This window comes from Lissotriton helveticus, chromosome 3_1 (genome assembly GCF_964261635.1).
Source record: "Lissotriton helveticus chromosome 3_1, aLisHel1.1, whole genome shotgun sequence".
Lineage (NCBI taxonomy): Eukaryota > Metazoa > Chordata > Amphibia > Caudata > Salamandridae > Lissotriton > Lissotriton helveticus.
The window spans coordinates 1,967,047,633-1,967,068,643 of NC_136061.1; the positions used below are offsets into that span (position 1 = coordinate 1,967,047,633).

General features: G+C 45.7%; 1 protein-coding gene across 2 annotated transcripts in view; it reads left to right on the forward strand.

Annotated features, from left to right (window-relative positions):
* Positions 1 to 21,011, forward strand: part of LOC144824035 (uncharacterized protein HI_0077-like) — a 105,810-nt gene that overhangs the window by 46,755 nt on the left and 38,044 nt on the right. For both annotated transcript variants that reach the window (XM_078683077.1, XM_078683075.1), the window contains 2 exons: positions 3,611 to 3,713; positions 10,486 to 10,586. In XM_078683077.1, the coding sequence (XP_078539203.1) occupies positions 3,611 to 3,713; positions 10,486 to 10,586 (204 nt within the window). The remainder of the gene's footprint in view (positions 1 to 3,610; positions 3,714 to 10,485; positions 10,587 to 21,011) is intronic.

The following is a 21,011-nucleotide window of genomic DNA, read 5'->3' on the forward strand; positions in this document are numbered from 1 at the left end:
CAAATTTATCTACAAACAATCGTTGCCCTCCTTCCGTGCTCATATCCTGACCACTGTGATCAAGAAACATCTCCTCAAATCGAGTAAAGAAGTCTGAAACGCTTTCATCTTTCCTTTTCTTACAGGCAGCTAACTTATCCCAATTAACTTGCAGAGGGGGCATCATAGTCTTCATCAAAGTAATGATCCTAGCGGGAAGGTCTGCAATTAAAGCATCAGGTTTAGCACCACCCACTTGGAGTCCATCTGCGGCAAGGATAGCAGCCCAATCACCTCCCAATTCTTGGGCATGGTCCTCTTTCCGAATCTTAGCCCACAATGGTTGTGGGACCACATTTCCCATTAGCATGTCTATATCGCCCAAATTCATAATGCATGCATCAACAGTCTGGGACAACTCTTTGTATTAACCAGCAGGATTTTTACGGGGGTCTGGTAAAGATTGTTTGAGTGCCAGAACCTCAGATCTTTTCCAAGGAACATGTACCCATACACGTTGAAAGTGCGCGGGTATAGGGGGGATTAGCGCCCTGGGCTCTCCATACCGGGGGAACCTCTCTCATAGGATAGTGTTTTAGTTTCCTTCGGACAGAAGGATCGTGTTCAGGCAAAGAGCGGTAAGGGAACATTGTTCTAAAGGTGACAAGCGTCCTTATAGCATCCTCAACCTCAGCGCCCACCATTATCCCTTTGCCAAAATCAGCCTGCACATCTAGCAGACCCTGGGGGGCTAATCCTAATCCCATATCCTCCCACTCTTGAGCAAGAACGACACACATGGTATCAAAAACATGCCTTTGCGTTGGCGCATCCCACTGCTGAAAAGTGTCCATAATGTCTTGTATACTATACTGGGGACCATTCGTGATCCACTTGCGGGCGAGTAGATCTAACTCATCTCGTTCTTTGGGACCTGGAAGCTGACTACGGGTCTGCCTACGAGGAAGAACAGGAGTCCTGTTTAATGACCCGAAGAAAGGGGACAAAAGGCCAGAAACGGTGTCAACCATCCGCTTACGAACTGAGAGGGAATTCGTCATAAGGACAGGGGACAAAGTGTTAGGCGGGGCAGAAGAGGGGGTGACAGGTATAGAGGGAGTCAGGGGGGGAAAGGAAGGGGTGGGGTTGGTGATACTGGAAGGGGCAGTGGCGGGGGAGCAGGGACTGGTTGGGGCACAACAGGGGGCTGAGCCGGAGGCAATAGTAGGGGTGCATTAGCACCCGGAGCATAGGGCGGGGGTAATCTCAAAAGGTGAGAAATTAAAGGATCCTTTTCGGGGTCAGCATCCTTGGCTGCAGGGGAAATTGGCAACACCGGATAACACTTATCTATTGCCATACGATGTTGTCTATCTGAGACCTCAATCGCATAATCAGTCTCATTGTCTTTAAACTGCTGGGCAGCCTGTATAACAGTCATGCCCTTTTGCTTCCTATCTCTTTTTGCTTGTTTAATTTATTTCTGTTTGGCTTCCTTGCGCCAACGGCGAAAGGAGTCAAACATAGCCGGCCGGGCTTTTCTCTTAAACAATGTATCTTCCAAATTATCTAATATATCAGGCTCAAAACTACCATTCTGTGGCCACTGCAAAACACCATCTTTTCTCGTATAACGGACCCACACTTCATTAAAGGTGATGGGGCCTACACCATGTTTAGAATAAAGCTCATAGGTGGGAGTTCCAGCCGGAGGAATTGGACAAGAGTCCTCCAGTCGGGAATCCCTATCACAACAACAACAACACCATCTTCTAAACTTACTGAAACCAGGCATCGTTATTTCACTGGCTCCTTTACAAACATCAAGGGGTTCATTAATCAACACAGCACAAAGGTACTCACCCCTCGGCTTCGGCTTTTGCAAGAGCCGAATCAAAAACAAAGAAGTGGGAGCTACCCACTATTACTTAAACAAATGTTCTCTTACGCCAACAGAGGTCCGTCTAACATCTCGCAATACCAGTCATCACCAAAGGGACCAAGGCAGGGCGGCAGTCAGGGCAGCGGTCACCAGCAGCCGTTGGAAAGGAGAAGCAGCGCTACAAAGACCTTCGGTCCACTTTCGACATGCAGGGGTCAATCATGTGGTGCGCTTCCTCCAGAATTTCCATGCGGGGCTCCTCACGACCCTCGGGCTCGACCGCTACCTCTGAAGCCGCCCACGTTGGGCTGCCAGTTGAAGAACCCGGCCTAGAAGGGCCTGGCGGCGCAGGGCATGCCTGAAATCTCCGAGTTCACCTGCCTTTTTGTACAGAGACACGGAATACTCTGTTAGCGTAGGAAACCAAATTTATTAGCTGCAGCTAGGCATAGTTGTCCCAGAAGTACACCAAGAGTAGGTTCTCAGGAGACTGCCACTTTGCTCCGTGGCTTACAGTCTTTTATAACCATATACACCCACAGAAAAATACTCCCCATGCACCAAATATTTGCCAATAGGAAAACATTCAAAACAAGACACCATGTGACCAGAATGTCCCCCTTGAGTCGTGTTCTTGCCCAACCCCATAAGTCAATCAATGACAGCACCTATAGGCCAATCAGTAATGGCAGGACATGTTTGTGTGCTTCAAAGGACAACTTGAGTAATAGGGTAATGCAGGGAAAGAATACCGAAGGCCAACAGATAAGATAGGGCAGGGAAAGAATACTGGAGGCCAACAGATAGTTGGGACAAGGATTAGTCAGTCTAGACAAGGATTAGTTAGTTTGGCTAGTTCCTGGAATTGGTTTCACAACAAGGAAGGGGGGGTTATTTTACACATAGCAGTACAAAGGGCAAAAACACTTGGTTTGCCAAGCTGCCTGAGTGAGGGCAACACAAAATGGCGACGGATTACAAAATGGAGTTGAAACTGAATTACCTCAGCACTCCACTAGTGGCAATTAACTTCAATGCCCTTGGTACACTTTGTACTATATGCTAGGGACTTAGAGTCAAGTTAAATATGCCACTTAGGAGTATGCCAATTCAACCATGTTCAAAGGGAGAACACAGGAACTTTAGTACCGATGATCAGGGGTAAAGTGCACAATGCTCTAAAGCCAGCAATACAAATATGGTTCAGCAAACTCTACAAATCCAGGGTTACCATGCAGAAGAGGCGGTTTTTCTACACATTCTCTTCATGTGAGTTTAGATACAAGACCAATGCCCCTTTTTATGGATGAGCAAAGTGTGTACATAAGTGCTAGCAATTCAGTTGGGGACTGAACTGACTTAAACTATCATCCCTGGTATGAGCATTGGTGTCTGATTGACGGTGTTCTGCCCCATCACCTAATGGGTCACCTTCCATTATTGTCCGCCTTAGTTTCAATGGTCGTAGTGCTCCGAACATGCATTCTGGGTAATTTGAGCTCAACTTGCTGTCTAAATTAGCACTCCAGCACTAAGCACTTCTTTATGAGAATTAGCTATTTCTGTAGCCATGGTGCCCCTGGAAGATCAATGGGTACATCTGGATAGACAGTGAAACAGTGGGCATTGAGTTCCATCCACCTTGCTCACTGGCTAGTGACCCCTGTTGAAAGGCTGGTGTCTATTTGCCATACTTATATATTGATAGTATGCATCTCTCTCTCTCTCTCTCTCTCTCTCTTCAATCAGAACCAAGTGTATGACGTGAAAGAATGTGATGGCGGTGTGTACGTGAAGACGCAAAGTACTCTCTCGAAGATTCCCATCAAGGAAACCGAAGTCAAGCAATGTGGTAAGAAAAATCCTAGGTGATGTGTAGGACTTTGTGTTTTTTTTTTAATGCTCTGCTAAATCAGATGTCATGAGTTTCCATGAAGTCCCTTTGAGGTACCGCAATTCATTCACAAGCGACTCCAGAATATGTGCATTGCGATTAATGCAAGAGCATTGTTTAGTATTCTCATGTCCTGGTATTTCTCCTATGTTACCCTTTCCCTAGCTGCTCAGCCTGTGTGTGTGTTCTGAGTGGAATGTTGTTGTGTGGGCTACGTGTAGAATGCCTGGGTGACTGGTTAGGAGTGACAGTTGGTGGATGGGGCTGAGCAGCTAGCAGGCTGCTTCTGGTGGGGCTGTTGATCTCAACTTACAGACTGCCTTACAGGACGTATATACCTGTTATTGATGACCTGTCTACTTATATGAATAAACCTACTTGGTTTACATCATACCAGCGTGGCCTGATTACTACACATTGTGCATTTACTAGGTGTATTAAGGAGTGATTTTGTAATGAGGGGTCTAGATACCTGAGTTAAGTTGCAGTGAGCCTGTAAACTAAAGTCCTGCAAAAGAGGATGTTTATGGGTTTCTTATAGAAATGTAAGTGCCTGCCTTGAATTCTTTAATGGATCGTCCTTTGAAAATTCCTTTTATTTGAACAATTTCTATTAAAAGCACTTTTCAATGGAAATATATTTTTGCAATGGTCGCTTATATCAGGAAAACATCTTACATAGATACATACAGCCATTGTTACATAAAAGATAACAATATTTGCTAAAATAAATTATTAAAACCGAAATTATAAGAAAAAGTCTGTGACAGCTGATGGGGCCCAAGATGGTGTTTGCTGAAACTGACATCAAAAGCCAAGCAATCTTAGTGATGGCATGCATATTTCCAAATGTAGTTTGGGGCAAATAGCAGCCTGTGACAGCAAAGGAGGAAAGGGTAACAGAGTAGCTAGCTCAAATGTAAAAGGGTCTACTCTTGTGCAGTGCCCTGTTGCTTTTCTGGGCCACATATAGAACAACTGCTTTAATGAACTGCTAACAGAAGCCAGTTAATGTATTCTTTACTTCTGATGCAGAGTCTTTTCTGCATTAGGCATTTTCTCACCTACCCATATTCGCCGCATCTTTAGGGTGTCCGCATCCGTGGCAGTCCCGATCCCCTGAAAAGGGGCCCATCGACCACCTGCAGAGTACCCATGCCATGACCAAAATGGCATGAACGGACCTGTGCCTGGAGGGCCTGCTGAGCGATGACTGAGGTGATCCCGGAGCTCCCCGCTGCCCTACTGATGCTAAATGGGCAAGATCCCATGCCTGCCGGTGATCCCTGGGTTCATCCGCTGCCCTGGGGCTCCAACAGCATCTGACTGGCCCGGAGAGGGCGAGATGGCCTTCAAGAGCACAAACGGTGAGGAGGGAGGCGCCACATTCAGCAGCGGAGCTGTGCCATCTCCTGTGGCGACGGTGACCCCTGACGAGTAGACTGTAGCCAGTCGTGGGCTGCCTGCGGGGCGCTTGACCTGTGACCGGCAGGACGCCTCACGTGGGCCTGGTGAAGCCGCGGCCTGTGGCGTGCACCCTCTAACAACCGGCACGCAACATACCTGCAGACGGACTCCCCCCTCCGGACCCTGGGCAACATCTGCATTCGCTTTCCGGAGCTTGATCAGCAGGACCTCCTGCCTACCTGCTGAGAATGACGGCAGCCGAAGAGTCTGGGCGACTCACAGGGCCTTCCCCCTAGGGCTGAAGGCCTGGCGGGCCATTGAAATGCAGTGCAGAGACCCTGCAGGGCCTTGAGGCGGCTTCTGCATCCTCCTGGAGCCCCAGGAATGTAGAGGCTGCCGAATTGCAACCTACGGGGCACTTTGGTGAATCGGTGCCCCAACCAGCCTCAACAAAAGCAGCAATTACCACAAAGGACGGATTCTGGTTGATCCGCTATCGGCGGATTTGCGCATCCGCCCATGAAAGAGCCTCCCCCCTCTCATGGAGTCCTGCAACCCACTTGAGTTTACTTCTGTGTCCCTGGAGGTGAGCTGAAAATAGTGTGCTCCTGGTGAACAACTTACCACAAGGTGCTGGCGGACTGAAAGGAGAGGGGTGCTGCACTGATCTGTGGTGTGGGGTGTGGGACACGGATCCGCCTGGGGGAGGGCCCGGCGGGAGTTGGGAGCCCGCTGACTAACCCGCATGCAGTGGAGGAGGGCAATGTGACACTGCAACCCATGCACTAAGGTCCGCTCACACAAGGAGATGATGACCGGAGCACTGAAACATTTCAGATACTCACGCCTAGTCACAGATCTGAGTTGAATCCATCATCGCTCTTTAGCTCACTTCGCCACCTCAGTTCAGACCCAGCTAAATACAAATTGGTCTTGACCCTGTGCCTCATGGGAAGAGTTCAGCCTGAACTGCCAAGCCAGAATGGTTCATTCTCCTCTGTCACTGACACAGCCACCATCATGGTCATACCCAAAGTAGATGCTCCCCTGTCTGCATGTGCTCAATACCGTCCAAATTCACTCAATAACACCGAGATCAAAGTATACGCAACGATTCTCGCCACCCATATGAAACGGGTGCTCCACACTCTCATATACCCTGACCAATGCTGCTTCATGCTACACCGCAGCACATGCCACTGCCTTAGATGCCTCCATGAAGCCCTCGCCCACCGTAGCCTCCTTTTGCCATACTTGGCCTTAGTCCTACTCGACTTTGAGAAGGCCTTTGATATGGTTGACTGGCACTACATGGGGAATGTGTTGAAGAGAGGGGGCTTTGGCCCCCACTACCGGAAAATGGTAGGAGTCCTTTACTCTAACCCATCAGCCAGGGTCATCATAAACGTAGCATTGTCGGAGTCCTTCCCGGTTGCGAGGGGAACCCAACAGTGCTGTCCGCCCTCCCCTCTCCTCTTTGCCCATGCGATCGAGCCTCTGGCTTGCCTCATCTGGACAGATGACCAAGTACAGGGGTGGCGATGGTAGGATTCTCACGAGGACCGAATCGCCTTATATGCAGACGATGTCCTCCTCTATCTGGCTGACCCAGCCCGATCCGGACCAAGATGCCTTCAGATCCTTCATTCTTTCAAGAGGGCGTCGGGCCTACGCCTCATCCTGGCCAAATCCACGGTAGTGCCTCTCCATGCCTCTAGAGAATACATGGACTGGCAAATAACCATCCCCTTTCGAAGGCTCTCTGGGCTGACCTGGTCCCTCAATGTCGGCCCACTTCTCAAATGTACAAAAAATGACCTTCGTCAATGGCAAAAACCTCCACTCAACACCCTCGGTAGGGTCGCTCTCTTCAAAATGATGTTTCTTCTCTGCCTCTTATATGTCATTCAAAACCTCCCACTCCACCTCCCTCGCAGCTGGTTCCGCGATTTGGATGGGGTAATCACAACTTTCCTTTTGGGGGGGGGGGGATAAAGATCACATCTGGCTCTCACAACCGGCCAACGAGCCACGTATGAAGGGGTTATGAGGATGATGGACCCCTTCTTGTACTATTTAGCCACAGACCTCCTGGATGATTCATGACTGGGTTAACGGCGGGTGGTCTGATCCAGCTTATCGGCTGGAACTGGGGCACCTTGGATTCTCTCAGGCTCAGGCCATGCTTTATGGAGCCCCAATGCCTCATGCTGTACCAAAAGTTACCCGTACAGCTCTCCTGGTATGGCACTCAGTGTTGTGACTCATTCAATGGGACACTAAACCCACACTACAAACACCGCTGTGGCACGGCACTTGGTTGCGGGAGGTCGGGACACAAACAAGTTCCAGAAATGGGATCTGTTAGGCATAACTTGCCTGGGAGATGTATGGAAGGGAGATCACTTGTCCTCCTTTCGGGACCTGCAACAGACATAGTGCTTACACTCCACACGATTCTTCAGGTACCTCCAACTACGCCACGCCCTAGCCATCCACATCCTAACCACACGGCAATTCCTGAGTTTAGCCCACTGGAGGCCAAGCTTCTCTTGGGGAACCTGGGGAAGGCGGGGATATCCCAAATGTATAGATTCCCTGATAAACAATAAACCATCCACATTAGAACCTTTCAGAGGCTGCTGGGACTGATGGATAGGCCCTCTGGAGGAGGAAGACTGGAGGGACGCTCTGATGGCCCCTAGGATACTCACTATATCTGCCAGGCTCTGCCTCATCCAAATCTATTATCTTCTTTGCGCATATCTTACACTGGCACAGCTCCACAAATTCCTGATTCCTCCCAATCCCGCTAAGTCCACGCTGTAGGGTTGAACCAGCCGGCTCTTATCATATGGTCTCGTCCTGCACCATCCTATCTAAATACTGGGCGTCAATTGTATCTGAACTGAGTGACATACTAGGGTGGGAAGTCCCTCGTTATCCTCTTGCCCTTCTCCTGGGAGTGATGGAGGGGATGGATGGCTCCCGTGCTGACAAATTGTTTCTATGAACAGCCATTCTGATTGCCAAGTGAGACATTGCAGCGGCCTGGAAAGACTCAATAACACCGCTCTATTTCAAGATGGCATAAGGGGTGGACTGGTGCGCCATCCAAGAAAAAGCTGTATAAGAAGCAAGAGGGTACCCGGCTACACATGAGCTTATATGGGGCAAATGGATGGGTCCCATGGATTGATTACTCGCAATGCTGGAGGGCTGGTCTCCCAAACGATCAGATGGGGGGGGAACATCTGTACACATTCTGTAATCGTATATGTCATAGTGTTGCAATGTTTACTTTGTTGTTAAAAATGCCAATAACATTGAATGTGATGAAAATATATAGGAATGGCACAACGCCTACGTAAAATATGTTAACATATGTTAAAGTTTGTGATATTCTAACTGGTCTCAAATTATTTTGTTGACCACTTCATGGACTTAATTCTTTTTGGTGCTGAAGTATTAAGCATTGTAATTACCCAACTCATTTGTAACTGTTTTAGCATTTCAGGAAAAAGGAAAGGCAGACTTGGTGAAACCTAGATTTCAACTTCAGGTTGGCTACAGAGCTGTTATGTGGGTACTAGACTCAAGAAGTTACATCACCACACAGCAAAAATTCATTTCTCCACACTACAAAATGCCTTTCTTTTTGTGCCAGTCCTTTTGCATTGTTTGCCTACTTTTCCATGAACTGGACATTTTCTCATCTATTAAAGCTTAAAGTGAGCCTTTATCTCCCTCTGTCCAGTTAAGAACCACTCTGAGGTTTTAAAAAAGGTATCTGAAAGAACTTATTATTAATTCCATGACTTTGTTGGAGCAGGGCTCCCAACTATGACGGACTTTAAATCACTCTTAGTTGACAGCGTTGATTCTTGATAGTAATTCGATGATGCTGTAGGCTCTATTGAATATTGAATGTAACAACACATGTTGTTTGCTGTACATTCCTTTATCACTGAATTGTATATGACATTTACAACCCTGAAAAAAATATTACATGACTTTACTTGCACCAACCCCTGAACCCTAAAAACTCCTTGCCCCTTTACGTCTACCTGTAGGTGAACCTTCAGGTTGGCTACAGAGCTGTTATGTGGGTACTAGACTCAAGAAGTTACATCACCACACAGCAAAAATTCATTTCTCCACACTACAAAATGCCTTTCTTTTTGTGCCAGTCCTTTTGCATTGTTTGCCTACTTTTCCATGAACTGGACATTTTCTCATCTATTAAAGCTTAAAGTGAGCCTTTATCTCCCTCTGTCCAGTTAAGAACCACTCTGAGGTTTTAAAAAAGGTATCTGAAAGAACTTATTCTTAATTCCATGACTTTGTTGGAGCAGGGCTCCCAACTATGACGGACTTTAAATCACTCTTAGTTGACAGCGTTGATTCTTGATAGTAATTCGATGATGCTGTAGGCTCTATTGAATATTGAATGTAACAACACATGTTGTTTGCTGTACATTCCTTTATCACTGAATTGTATATGACATTTACAACCCTGAAAAAAATATTACATGACTTTACTTGCACCAACCCCTGAACCCTAAAAACTCCTTGCCCCTTTACGTCTACCTGTAGGTGAACCTTAAAATCCCTTAACCCCTTTATGTCTACCTGCCCTTTAAACCTAAAAAACTCTTCCTCTGTCTCTATCTGCCCATAAACCTTTTAAAAATACCTTACTTCCCGGTATCTCTCCCCACTCCTGAAACCTAAAAAAACCCATCTCTTAACACTTAAATACCCCTTTTTAAATGATGATTAAAATGGAATAAAAAAATAGTTACCTTCATTGTGCTGACCTGTCTTGTAGACCCGCATAATAAAACCTGTGTGGTGAACATTACATACCAGTCTCATTACCCTACGGAAGCCCATAGAGCAGGAGAAAGAAGATCCCTACTGAACAACAACAATATCACTTTAAAGGCATTTACAGGATGTGTCGCACTAAAAAAGAGAATGTGGTAGGGGGATGTGTGGACAGCCATGGTGGCACTACCATTTAGTCCTAGGATCAGTGTCTCTCTCCTGCACTTCTTCCCTGTTTTACGTGCAAATGTGTGTTCTTTGATCCGGCACACTTGAAACGGTAATGGTATAAGTAGCAACTGCCTACTACTGAGCTTGATTTCCTTGGTAAGGTTTATGGACTGATGGCAAGCATTTCGGCTACTTTTCTTCCTATTGTGCAATGACTGAATGACCTGTACGAATGTTCCACAGTGGAGAACTCACTAGAAAGTGATTGATCACAGTTGCTTAAAAAAGGAAAGTTAATACGTTTGTTTTGTGTGTTTTGTAGATGCCAGCCTGTCCACAGAGAACTGCCTGTACTTAAGCTCAGAAAATTCTCTTTCGTTTTGGGCAGCAAAAATACTGTGCACCCCTGATCCAGAGGAGAAGGTACGTAAGCCTGAGACTGTTTTCCTCATCTTTCAAATAAAGTCGTGATACTGGGAGTCCTCGGTCTCAGAAGGGAACATTCCAGCTGGGCTCAGATATAAGTGTGTCCATTCTTCATAATTTTATCACCCAACCTCCGAGTTTCAGTGGTTTAAAGTACACTGCACCTAGGACTGCAGAATGAATGCCCTCTTGTGAAACGGACAAGGCGCAGAAATTTCCCATCTTTCAATACATTTTAAATACTGACTAGGATGTTTATGCTAGCTTCCTGTGTTTGCATGCCGGTAATATTGAAGTGTTACTATCTAGTGAATTGTTGATCTGGATCCCAAGATGATGGGCATCCAAGTAGGGCATCTCTCCCAATCCGGCAGTTTCTGCCTAGAATCTATGCTTTAATTTTCATGGTCTGCTCTCACTCGGAAACAAATTTCCAAACTTGCGTCTGTTCGTTCTGGTTTTGGCCTTAAGAAAGGTTATTCGTGTCCTTCCTTCAATTCTTCAAATTACCGCACAACAGTATTAAAAGCTTTCATTAAATCTCACCTGAACTACTGCAGTTCATTGTACCTTGATCTCTCTGCCTAACTTGAAACCAGACTGCAGCACATTCAAAATGCAGCTTCCCTCCTTGTCCTGGGATATAAACGATGATTGTGTGTTTATTCTCATTTGTTCTCACGCTTTGCCATCTCTGCCTATGCAATAGTACTAGCAGTGATCATCTCAGTATCGGCGCAGTTGCCAGCAGTAATGCACAAAAGGAGTTGTCCAAACATAGCTGTAATGCCGCTGACACAAAGGCACACAAAAAGGAGAAAGGTCCTTGGCGGGGCTGAGGGAGGGCTGGACCCTATATACTGCAAACCAACAAACTGTGCCCCCTCACTCAATCACTTAAGTTTTTGGGGACCAAATAAACATGGACGTTAAATTTGGTCCAGTATCTTTATTTATACCTTTTTCTTTAAATTTCGAAAACAATTTTGTTAGGCAGATAGAGAATACAACATACACAATTATTGACAATTAACACTAGCCTACATTAACACAATACCACTAACAAACTCTGTGAAAAAAAGATTTCAAGTGTAACATCCCACAAATAATACAGTGCTGAACCATAAACATGACAATTAGACAATTTTATACAGACAAATCAAAAATACGTGGAAAGAGCCAATTCAATACAAGAGCAAAAAAGCGTAAGGCAGATCACTGTTAGCTCACAGCGAGCGAGAGAGAAGCATCGTATCCAAGCCGCGTAAAGAAAAGATTGTAGAGATCACGACGGTACGTGACTGCAAAGCTCGGAGCGGAACCAAGTCACTGTGATTCCCGACAGCCCCGGCTGGGGCCGTAGACTGGGGGCGAGGGGTGCCGCCAACAGCAATAATTAAAGGCACAGGGTAGAAGTGTCTGCCGCCTTCCAGCAGAAGAGCGTGAAAGGATTCTAAGAAAAGATAACCCTCCGTCCCCCAGACCCTTTTTGGCTACAAAATCGATCCACTAAAGGTTGGTGCTGTCACTGAAGTTACCCTGGTTGTGTCCTGAATAGAGGATTTGGTCCATTTATAGAAACCTATACAGGCCAACCTAATACCAATACTCAGAAGAATTACAAGAGCCCTGATGATAGTTTGGAAACTCCATGCCCAAACTTGAAACGCGTCGGCAACCCAGCAAGAGCTAATTATATACATTGAATGTGTATCAAAAAACATATCTGCCTTACGCTTTTTTGCTCTTGTATTGAATTGGCTCTTTCCACGTATTTTTGATTTGTCTGTATAAAATTGTCTAATTGTCATGTTTATGGTTCAGCACTGTATTATTTGTGGGATGTTACACTTGAAATCTTTTTTTCACAGAGTTTGTTAGCGGTATTGTGTTAATGTAGGCTAGTGTTAATTGTCAATAATTGTGTATGTTGTATTCTCTATCTGCCAAACAAAATTGTTATCGAAATAATCATTTAAAGAAAAAGGTATAAATAAAGATACCGGACCAAATTTAACGTCCATGTTTATTTGGTCCCCAAAAACTTAAGTGATTGAGTGAGGGGGCACAGTTTGTTGGTTTGCTGACACAAAGGCAGCAGTATTAGTAACATTTCTCTCCAAAACTGCATGATTTATTTCTCAAATATCAGCTTTGAATATATTTTGGATTTTGAACCATTTTTCTCCAATCATCATCTTATGATTTCTAAAGATACACATATTTTTGCCTTCAATACACACTTTACAGTTTTGGCACACATATATATTCATTAAACCAAGCAAAAGCTTCTGAGTTAGTAGGCTGGGCTACCCACAGGAGAGCTTCCTAGAGGTAGGTGGAGAGCTACCAGTAGCTCACGAGCTACTCATTGGAGAAGCCTGACATAGAGCATACTTTACCCGAGCCAAATAGACAAGATTTTCCCAAATGTCCGCCACTCTGCGCACCCCCACCCCAAAGTCCTTGGTCTGTTTTGTAAGACCAGGCCACCAATAGGGCTGCTTCAGTAATTAAACTGTAGCAGTGATCCCTGTGTGTGCTGACCCCAAACCCTCATGTGGAGCTATTATTAAACCCAATCTGCCATATGTGCTTGCTATTACTCTATCCCCCACTCCTGGAATTTGAGTATACGGAATGTTTTCTACATCTAATTTTTAGGAGTACTTGTGTGGAGAGCCCTTTAGGAGGTAGGTGTCGTTGCGAACAGCATTGACAGCCACCATGATGTCTCTGTCTTTTCTTGTACTTGAACGAGTGATTGCCGTGACGACAGCAGTGAGGACTGTTGCCTTAGCGGCTTCAGCTGCCATGGATTCCCTTCAACGTGTACGCCAGCACATTGATAACTCAATGTGTGTATAACATGAGCCCTTCGCAAGCATTCTTTCAGCTTAGCCACTTGTTCCTGAAGCAGCGTGTGCTTGATTTTGCAACACTTGGAATCTCGAAATCCATTTTGGCACCCAATAGTGAAGATGTTCATTATAGGACTGGACACAGTAGTATGAATCACACACTAAAAGTGTGGGAATTCGTAATCCGTACTTAGTAGTGCCAGTATTAGCGCTTTGAGTTCTGCCAGCTGCGCTGTACAGTCCCCTCGGTACTGAGTGTTTGTTTTTTTAGGACGGAACTTTCCGTCATGCATGCTTACCTTTACGATTGCGCATGCAGTTGAATATTGGTGTTGTGTCCCTACGGCAGGTTGAGCAGATCCATATATATATATATGATGTATTCATATCTATCTAGAGCCATGATTTCATTCGGCCGAGGATATTCTTGTTCGTACTTAGGAATGCTTGTGTTTGTAGTGTAGAATCAAATCTGTAATCTACATCTGTTGCAGTGAGAGAGTTAGCCCATTGAATCCATTGTGGATGTTATGCTTTGGCATTTGGAACGCTTGTTCTAAGGTCCATACAGGGGTAACCACAATTATTCGCTTACCCTGAGCCGGTTCTCTCTCTCTCTCTCTCTCTCTCTCTCTCTCTCTCTCTTATAACAGCAGTTTGTTCTGCTGTGAGAATTTTCTCAGTGGGTGCAAAATGCAATTAACCGTTCGTATAGAAATGTAACTTTTACGCAGTAGATATCGTATCACCTTATTTGAAAGTGATATAAGTGTACCCGGTGGGCCCATCAACTACGTGGATCACTAGGTTATTTGTATTTACACGTGTGCAAATGTTTGGAAGCTACCATATCAGCTTGTACAGAACGTTAAATATTTGTATGTTCTTGTGTCCAATGGTTGGTTGAAATATCTGGTCTGAATAAATCGTAGAATGGTTTTACTCGTTCAGCGCAATCCAAAATGTATGTTCTGCCAATATTCGGAAATCCTAAAATGGATTGTAGTCTCTTCAGATTAGTTGTAGGTTGGAGCAGTATGCATTTTTCATTTGACAGCTTCTATCCTAGAAACAGGACATTGAGGGAGGCAATTTTAGATTTTTTCAATAAATTTGTAGCCCCGGTGAGCAAACACAGGGATTATATGGTTCACTCTAGCCAAGTGTTCCATTAACTCATTGACCGTCAGATAAATATCATCTACATAGGACAATTCCTCATCAAAAGTTTGAAGATCTCTGTTACCCAGGCTGAGAACAGCCCAGGGGTGTTTTTACCCTTGAGGTATGCGGCAAAATTTATGCTATGAACCGAGCGCTGAAAACAGTCAAATATCTGCTTTCAGGTGCTATATTCTGGCAGAAAAATCCATTTGAGATAACTAGTGTTGTTTTGTATTTCTTCCGTACCATGTTATTAATCAGTGCTGCACTATGTGCGTTTTTTTACTGACAATGTTTTGCAAATGTGCATGTGGAAGTGTTCAAATATCTGTAGCCTGAAACCAGACAATATGAATTGTCCGGTTAAATTACGGGAAATAAGGGATTATTCATTAATGAGGTGCAATTTTCTATTACACCCTGGTATTCAAGTTTTTCTAGGATGTCCCTAACTTGTTTTTTAGCTTCATATTTTATTGGGTACTGTCTCAGGGGTTGAAGAGTTGATTTAAATGGAATCTTGTGATGAGGTGACTAATCATCCCACCTACCATAACTGCTGTAAAGTGCCGGAGCTAGTGCTGATGCCCACTCCTACGCATATGAATGTTTAACTGATTCTGAAACGAGGTCAGAGAAAGCAGGTAAAATTACTGTTTTTTCCCAGTGGGCATTCCATTTCAAAGAATATCACAAACATATGTCCGAGAAGAGAGCCTTGATGTTCCTGGGTATGTCCCCCTCCATTTGGAGCGTTATTTCGTATAAACGATGTGGGACTCTTACCCTTGTATCAGGGGTTTCCACCCTGAAATGCTCATTCAGCGCTACTACTACCAGATAATCCATCAGGTTCCAGCAAGCTATTGTGACTTCTGCCATGCTGTCCAGTATCGTCACTGCCCACTCACCTGTTCAGAAGCAGAGTCTTCAGTAACCTGGGCATATCTTATTTTAATTTCAGCTACCTTCTTCTTTTTGAATTGAGGTTTAGGAGTCTATTTGTATATCCTTTTTAAGGATGTAGTCTGAAGTGCGATATGTTTCCCTTTTCGGCTTCACACGTTCTTCAGATTTGCGCTCTGACCATCCACCTCTCTCCGAACGTGTATTGATGAATCCTGAAAGGAACGAGAGGAACATGTATCATTATCCTGTTACCTGTCAGGCTTTCTAATATTAGCACGGTTTCTCAAATTGTATTTGTTGCCAGTGGTTTCCTGCTGAGAAGACTCACCCCTTTATTGTCCCTTTTTCTTCTTAGAAGAATCGTGTGCTTGCTTAGAGTTATCCTTTCCAGATGTACTCTTAACCTGTGGTGTCCCTGGTTTGGCTCACAAATTATCTCTACCTAGCATCGCATACATTTCTTTGATAATTGAAGGCAATTCCTGCTCCTGCTGTGCAAGAGTGAACTCCCTCAGGCGTTAGTGTATAGCCAATGCTGCTGCTTCCCCCTTTATGTTACTTAACATAATGGTTGATACCGCAGCAACATTATCCATCAGTTTCATCCCCGAGTCCAGGGCAGGTCCTGCCCGTACTCATTCTATACTTGTTTCAGTACCTCGGGTAAAACTTCTATTGAAGACTGTACCCCAAGTGGCACAATTTTCCACCGGGGGAGCCATCCCCATTGGCAAATAAATTGTTAATATTCTGTATTTGTCCTGCGGGCCTCAATGGGGAAAAAACACTTCAAGCTGGCTTGTTTTCTGGGCTATCCAGAACTGAATTTCCTCCCGACTGGTGGGAACCTTTCCCATAACGGCATTCAGCGTCTGAGGACTGATAACCCTAACAGCCAGTTGTGATTGTGCAGCCTGAGCCGTCCGCGCAGGGTTAACTGTCAGTGATTGCATAATGTATTACGTGAGGTTTCTGTAAAGTTTTACTAGATCTTTGTATAGTGTTTTTAATTCTTCTGTATCTAAATCATCAAGATTAGGATGTGGTTTATAAGCAACTCTGACAGGCCAAGTCGCTCCTTCTTTACTAAGCGGACAGAGTCTCACATTTTCTACTGTATGGGGGAGGGTGCCTTTACAATTACCTACATATACATTCAGCTTCACAATATTATGGCAATATGTTGGCTACGATATTTTTATAGCACAATATTTTTGTGTGCTATATTCTAACATGCTTTCAAACCGAAGTCATCTGCGGCGTCCCGCAAGGATCTTCACTCAGCCCCACCCTCTTCAACATCTACATGAAACCTCTCGCAGCCATCGCACGCCAGCACAACCTCAACATCATCTCTTACGCCGACGACACCCAGCTGATCCTCTCCCTCACCAGAGACCCCGACACCGCCAGAACCTGCCTACACGAAGGGATGAAAGACGTCGCCGAGTGGCCGCCTGAAACTGAACTCGGACAAGACGGAAGTCCTCATCCTGGGATCTTCGCCCTCCGCCTGGGACGACTCCTGGTGGCCCCCAGACCTGGGCACCGCACCCAAGCCAACCGACCATGCACGCAACCTGGGCTTCATCCTGGACCCCTCCCTCTCGATGACCAGACAAGTCAACGCTGTCTCCTCATCGTGCTTCAACACCCTGTGTATTCTTCGCAAGATCTTCCGCTGGATCCCGACCGAGACCAGGAAGACTGTCACCCAGGTACTCGTCACCAGCCGACTGGACTACGGAAACGCCCTCTACGCCGGAACCACAGCCAAGCTACAGAAAAGACTCCAGCGCATCCAGAACGCCTCCGCCCGACTCATCCTGGATGTCCCCCGACGCAGCCACATCTCCAGCCACCTGAGGAACCTGCACTGGCTCCCCGTCGACAAGAGGATCACGTTCCGGCTCCTCACCCATGCACACAAGTCTCTCCACGACCTGGGCCCCAAGTACCTCAACGACCGCCTGACCTTCTACACGCCCACCCGCCAGCTACGGTCCACCAGCCTCGCCCTCGCAGCCGTACCACGCATCCGAAGAGCCACCGCCGGAGGAAGATCCTTCTTTTACCTGGCTGCCAAGACTTGGAACTCCCTCCCCATCCACCTTCGGCTGACCCAGGACCATCTCACCTTCAGGAAACAACTCAAGACCTGGCTGTTCGAGCAGTAGCATACCCCTCCCCCCAAGCGCCTTGAGACCCTCCCGGGTGAGTAGTGCGCTATACAAATGGCATGATTGATTGATTGATTAATTTTGTGGCCCACCTTCTGACCAGCTGTGAAACCGTTGTTGCTTTTTGCTGATGCGTGGCCTGCTGCACTCCGAGAAGGGAAGGTTGATACCCCATTCAAGGGTTATAGAAGCAATGAGTGCCATGCACCCAGCAAGACATTCACCCCCAGCATTTTTTCCATTGACTTCCTTAAGAGGCTAGCTGCTCTCCTGACACACCCACCTTTTAAATAGTTTTAACAAAGCCATACAAATAGGCACCCTTCCAGGGGACCTCTGAGGGCCATCCTTATCAGTTATATTAAGACTAGTAGTTCCACTTTATAGCAATGTCTCTTACCACCTCATCTCACTAATCAACACAGATACGAACATTTGGGGCAAATATATTGGTTCAGGTTATCTCTTCTTTGATTCATCACAACTACAGCAGCTTTATGCCAAATTAGAGCACAGTTTGCAGTCTGTAGTGACTGCAGTTCACATTGTCCTGTTGCCATACTTTTCCTAGTCCTTACTTGTGAATGTTGATTGACTTCAAAAAGGCTACACAATGGAGATTTTTCTAGCGGGTCATGCGGAGGATGAACTTTTGGTCTGATATCTGTGGCTTATGTCTGTGTTCTACTAACAAGCCAACTGGGCTCCGGTTCATGTCAACTGGCCTATATTGCCCATTGCCAGTTGACACCAGGCATGGGTGCCCTCTTTCATGCCTACTTTTTGCTCTGCTAATGGGAGCCCTGGCTGTCTGAATAGGAACGGATGGCTTAGTGCAGAGATTTCCGTGGGAGGAAGGCCTGGAAGACATAGTGTCACAATATGCTAAAGGCCGTGCTTCCCTTCCTCCCGTACCCATGATAGAGCGCTATGATTCAGCGGGATCTTTAATTTGTATGAGGAAGCCTCCAGCCTTGTCGTTAACTGGTATTCGTCAGTCATTGTACCTAGACATACAGGAGAGACATCATATCTGGGTGACATAAAAACAAGAGGCAACCTTGTCTGTATATCCTCCTGAATCACTAAGTGAATTGGGCATACAGCAACTAGCCCAAATTCCACTTAAATGGGTATGTGAAAACTTCAAATATTTGGCGGACAGAATTTACTTCTGGAAGCTGCCTTGATAGGTGGAAACTACTTTAGTGCTTGCTCTTATGTGACGTACCAGAAGAAATCAACCCTTTAAGTGATGGGGATAATAGCCATTGCCAAGAGGGTGCCAATTTCCTGCTTCTTTTATCTGTTTGCCGCCATACTGTTGTACATGCCCAGGTGCTTTTTGCAGATGCTGTGCTGAAGGATTTCACGTGGGGAGGCCAGAGGCATAGATTAGCCATTACCAAGCTACGGATGCCACAGAGGGAGGCCTAACTTAAAAAAATTGCATTTAGTTGGACAGTGGACTACTGAACCACCATCTCCTGAGGCTCCTCCTATACAGGAGATGTTTAGAGAAAAAACGCTGTTGACTAGTGTTTTCTTGCATCCATCCTGTGAGCCGACCACTGTTGGCACAGAATGCTGTGCAAAATTAAAAACGCTGCAGAGACCTGCACACATTCTAATCACGATAGCAGTGATATCCCGTCCTGACGGGTCAATTCCTAACTTTAATGCCTTGATCCATATGATAAAGAAAACATTGCCTTAAAGTGCAAAAGTCACATAAACTCATACTGAGCTGGAAATTGTATTGGGACTGGGTAATGCCAGTAAAGCAGATGATACAGACAAGCTTACAAGGTCTAAGAGATACTTGGGTACAGATTTAAACAGGAACATATCTGTCCAAGAATGGAAATAAATCATTGCATACCTGAAAATGGTGTAAAAAAACAGTAGATGCAGATTGTTACAATATAACATACTAGATAGGATATATGGGACTCCCAGCCGTCTATACAAAATATATTGCGCGGCCCCAGATAAATATTGAAGAGGAGCCATGATCACAAGTCCTTATACACATGTTATGGACTTGCACTAAAATACGTCCGCTCTAGGACAGTTCTGTGACACAGTGCTAGCCCTGTCTCACTATTTCCTGTGGGTGGGGAAACAACCCAGGAATAAATGCGTCTAGACGGTATATGACGTGGGCTGACTGCTACGGATAGGTGTTGGTGCAACTGGGCCACACGGTTAGTTGCCATAAACGACTAGGCCGTGAAGTCTAGATCTGACCGTGCCTTCAGCTTGGAATTAGAACTGCTCAGCGGCCTGGCTCTGTCTGGACATCTGTACAACTTCACTGCTCCAGACTCCCCTCTCACCTAACTGAAGCTGTGCTCTACTGCTGACAGAAAAGATCCTCTGTCTGTGCAAGGTGTATCTGAGGGAAATGTTACATACAGACACGTGATATGGGTGTGTAATCCTATTTGGAGCCAGTGGGAGGATCCGGGCAGGCACGTGAAACAGATGACAGCCGTCGTGTTCGAGGCCATGTTCAAGCAGTGTTTAGTCGGAATTATTACAAAACCAAAGAAGGGGAAGATGTAACGTAGATTTGCTACCCTGGGTTCGTGGTCACGAAACAGGAAAACGTAGACTATCAATCATTGGTTCTCTCCCAGGGCACCAACCGTTTCTGCATGGATGGGAGACATGATGGAGTGGGCCCTAGCTGAGGAGAGTGGTATGAGGAAAGGGAGAAATTATGAGAGAGGCGCCGCAGATGTGGCTCTGTGGGTGGAAATTACACATTTACTCCGGTACACTTCAAGCAGACGGACACGCCAACAGATCACAATCAATTAGCCCCTGATGGGAGACACGTGGAACTGGCACCTACTCCCTTAGTACTTACTGACTGAACCCTCACATAAGCAGAATGTGGTGGCCTGGAAGGCTTGTCTCCTTTAGCAACGTTAAAAACAAAGCATTAGGCATATAGGTATCTGATGACACAACTTAGAATGTGCAAAGTGATTGTTATAGACTCTAGGTGGTGGTGGATGAGAATTTGTGATGGATTTATAAGTGAAGTGTTGAATAACTGTGTTTAGTTTTTGCAGCGTTTTCTCCTTCTGGTTTTCAAAAACCTAAATATAAATTATTTTTAAAAGCCTGCTGATAGATGGCCCTACACTGATCTGAGTGGGAGGGTGAATCAACTGAAGAGACGCCTGTGTGGCTTAGCAGACATTTGGTGCATTTGGCTAGGCTGGAAATGGGATATCAATGGAATATCCAGCCTTGGGGATATCTGAGTATCCAGTCCTATTAATTCCTTTGGAGAG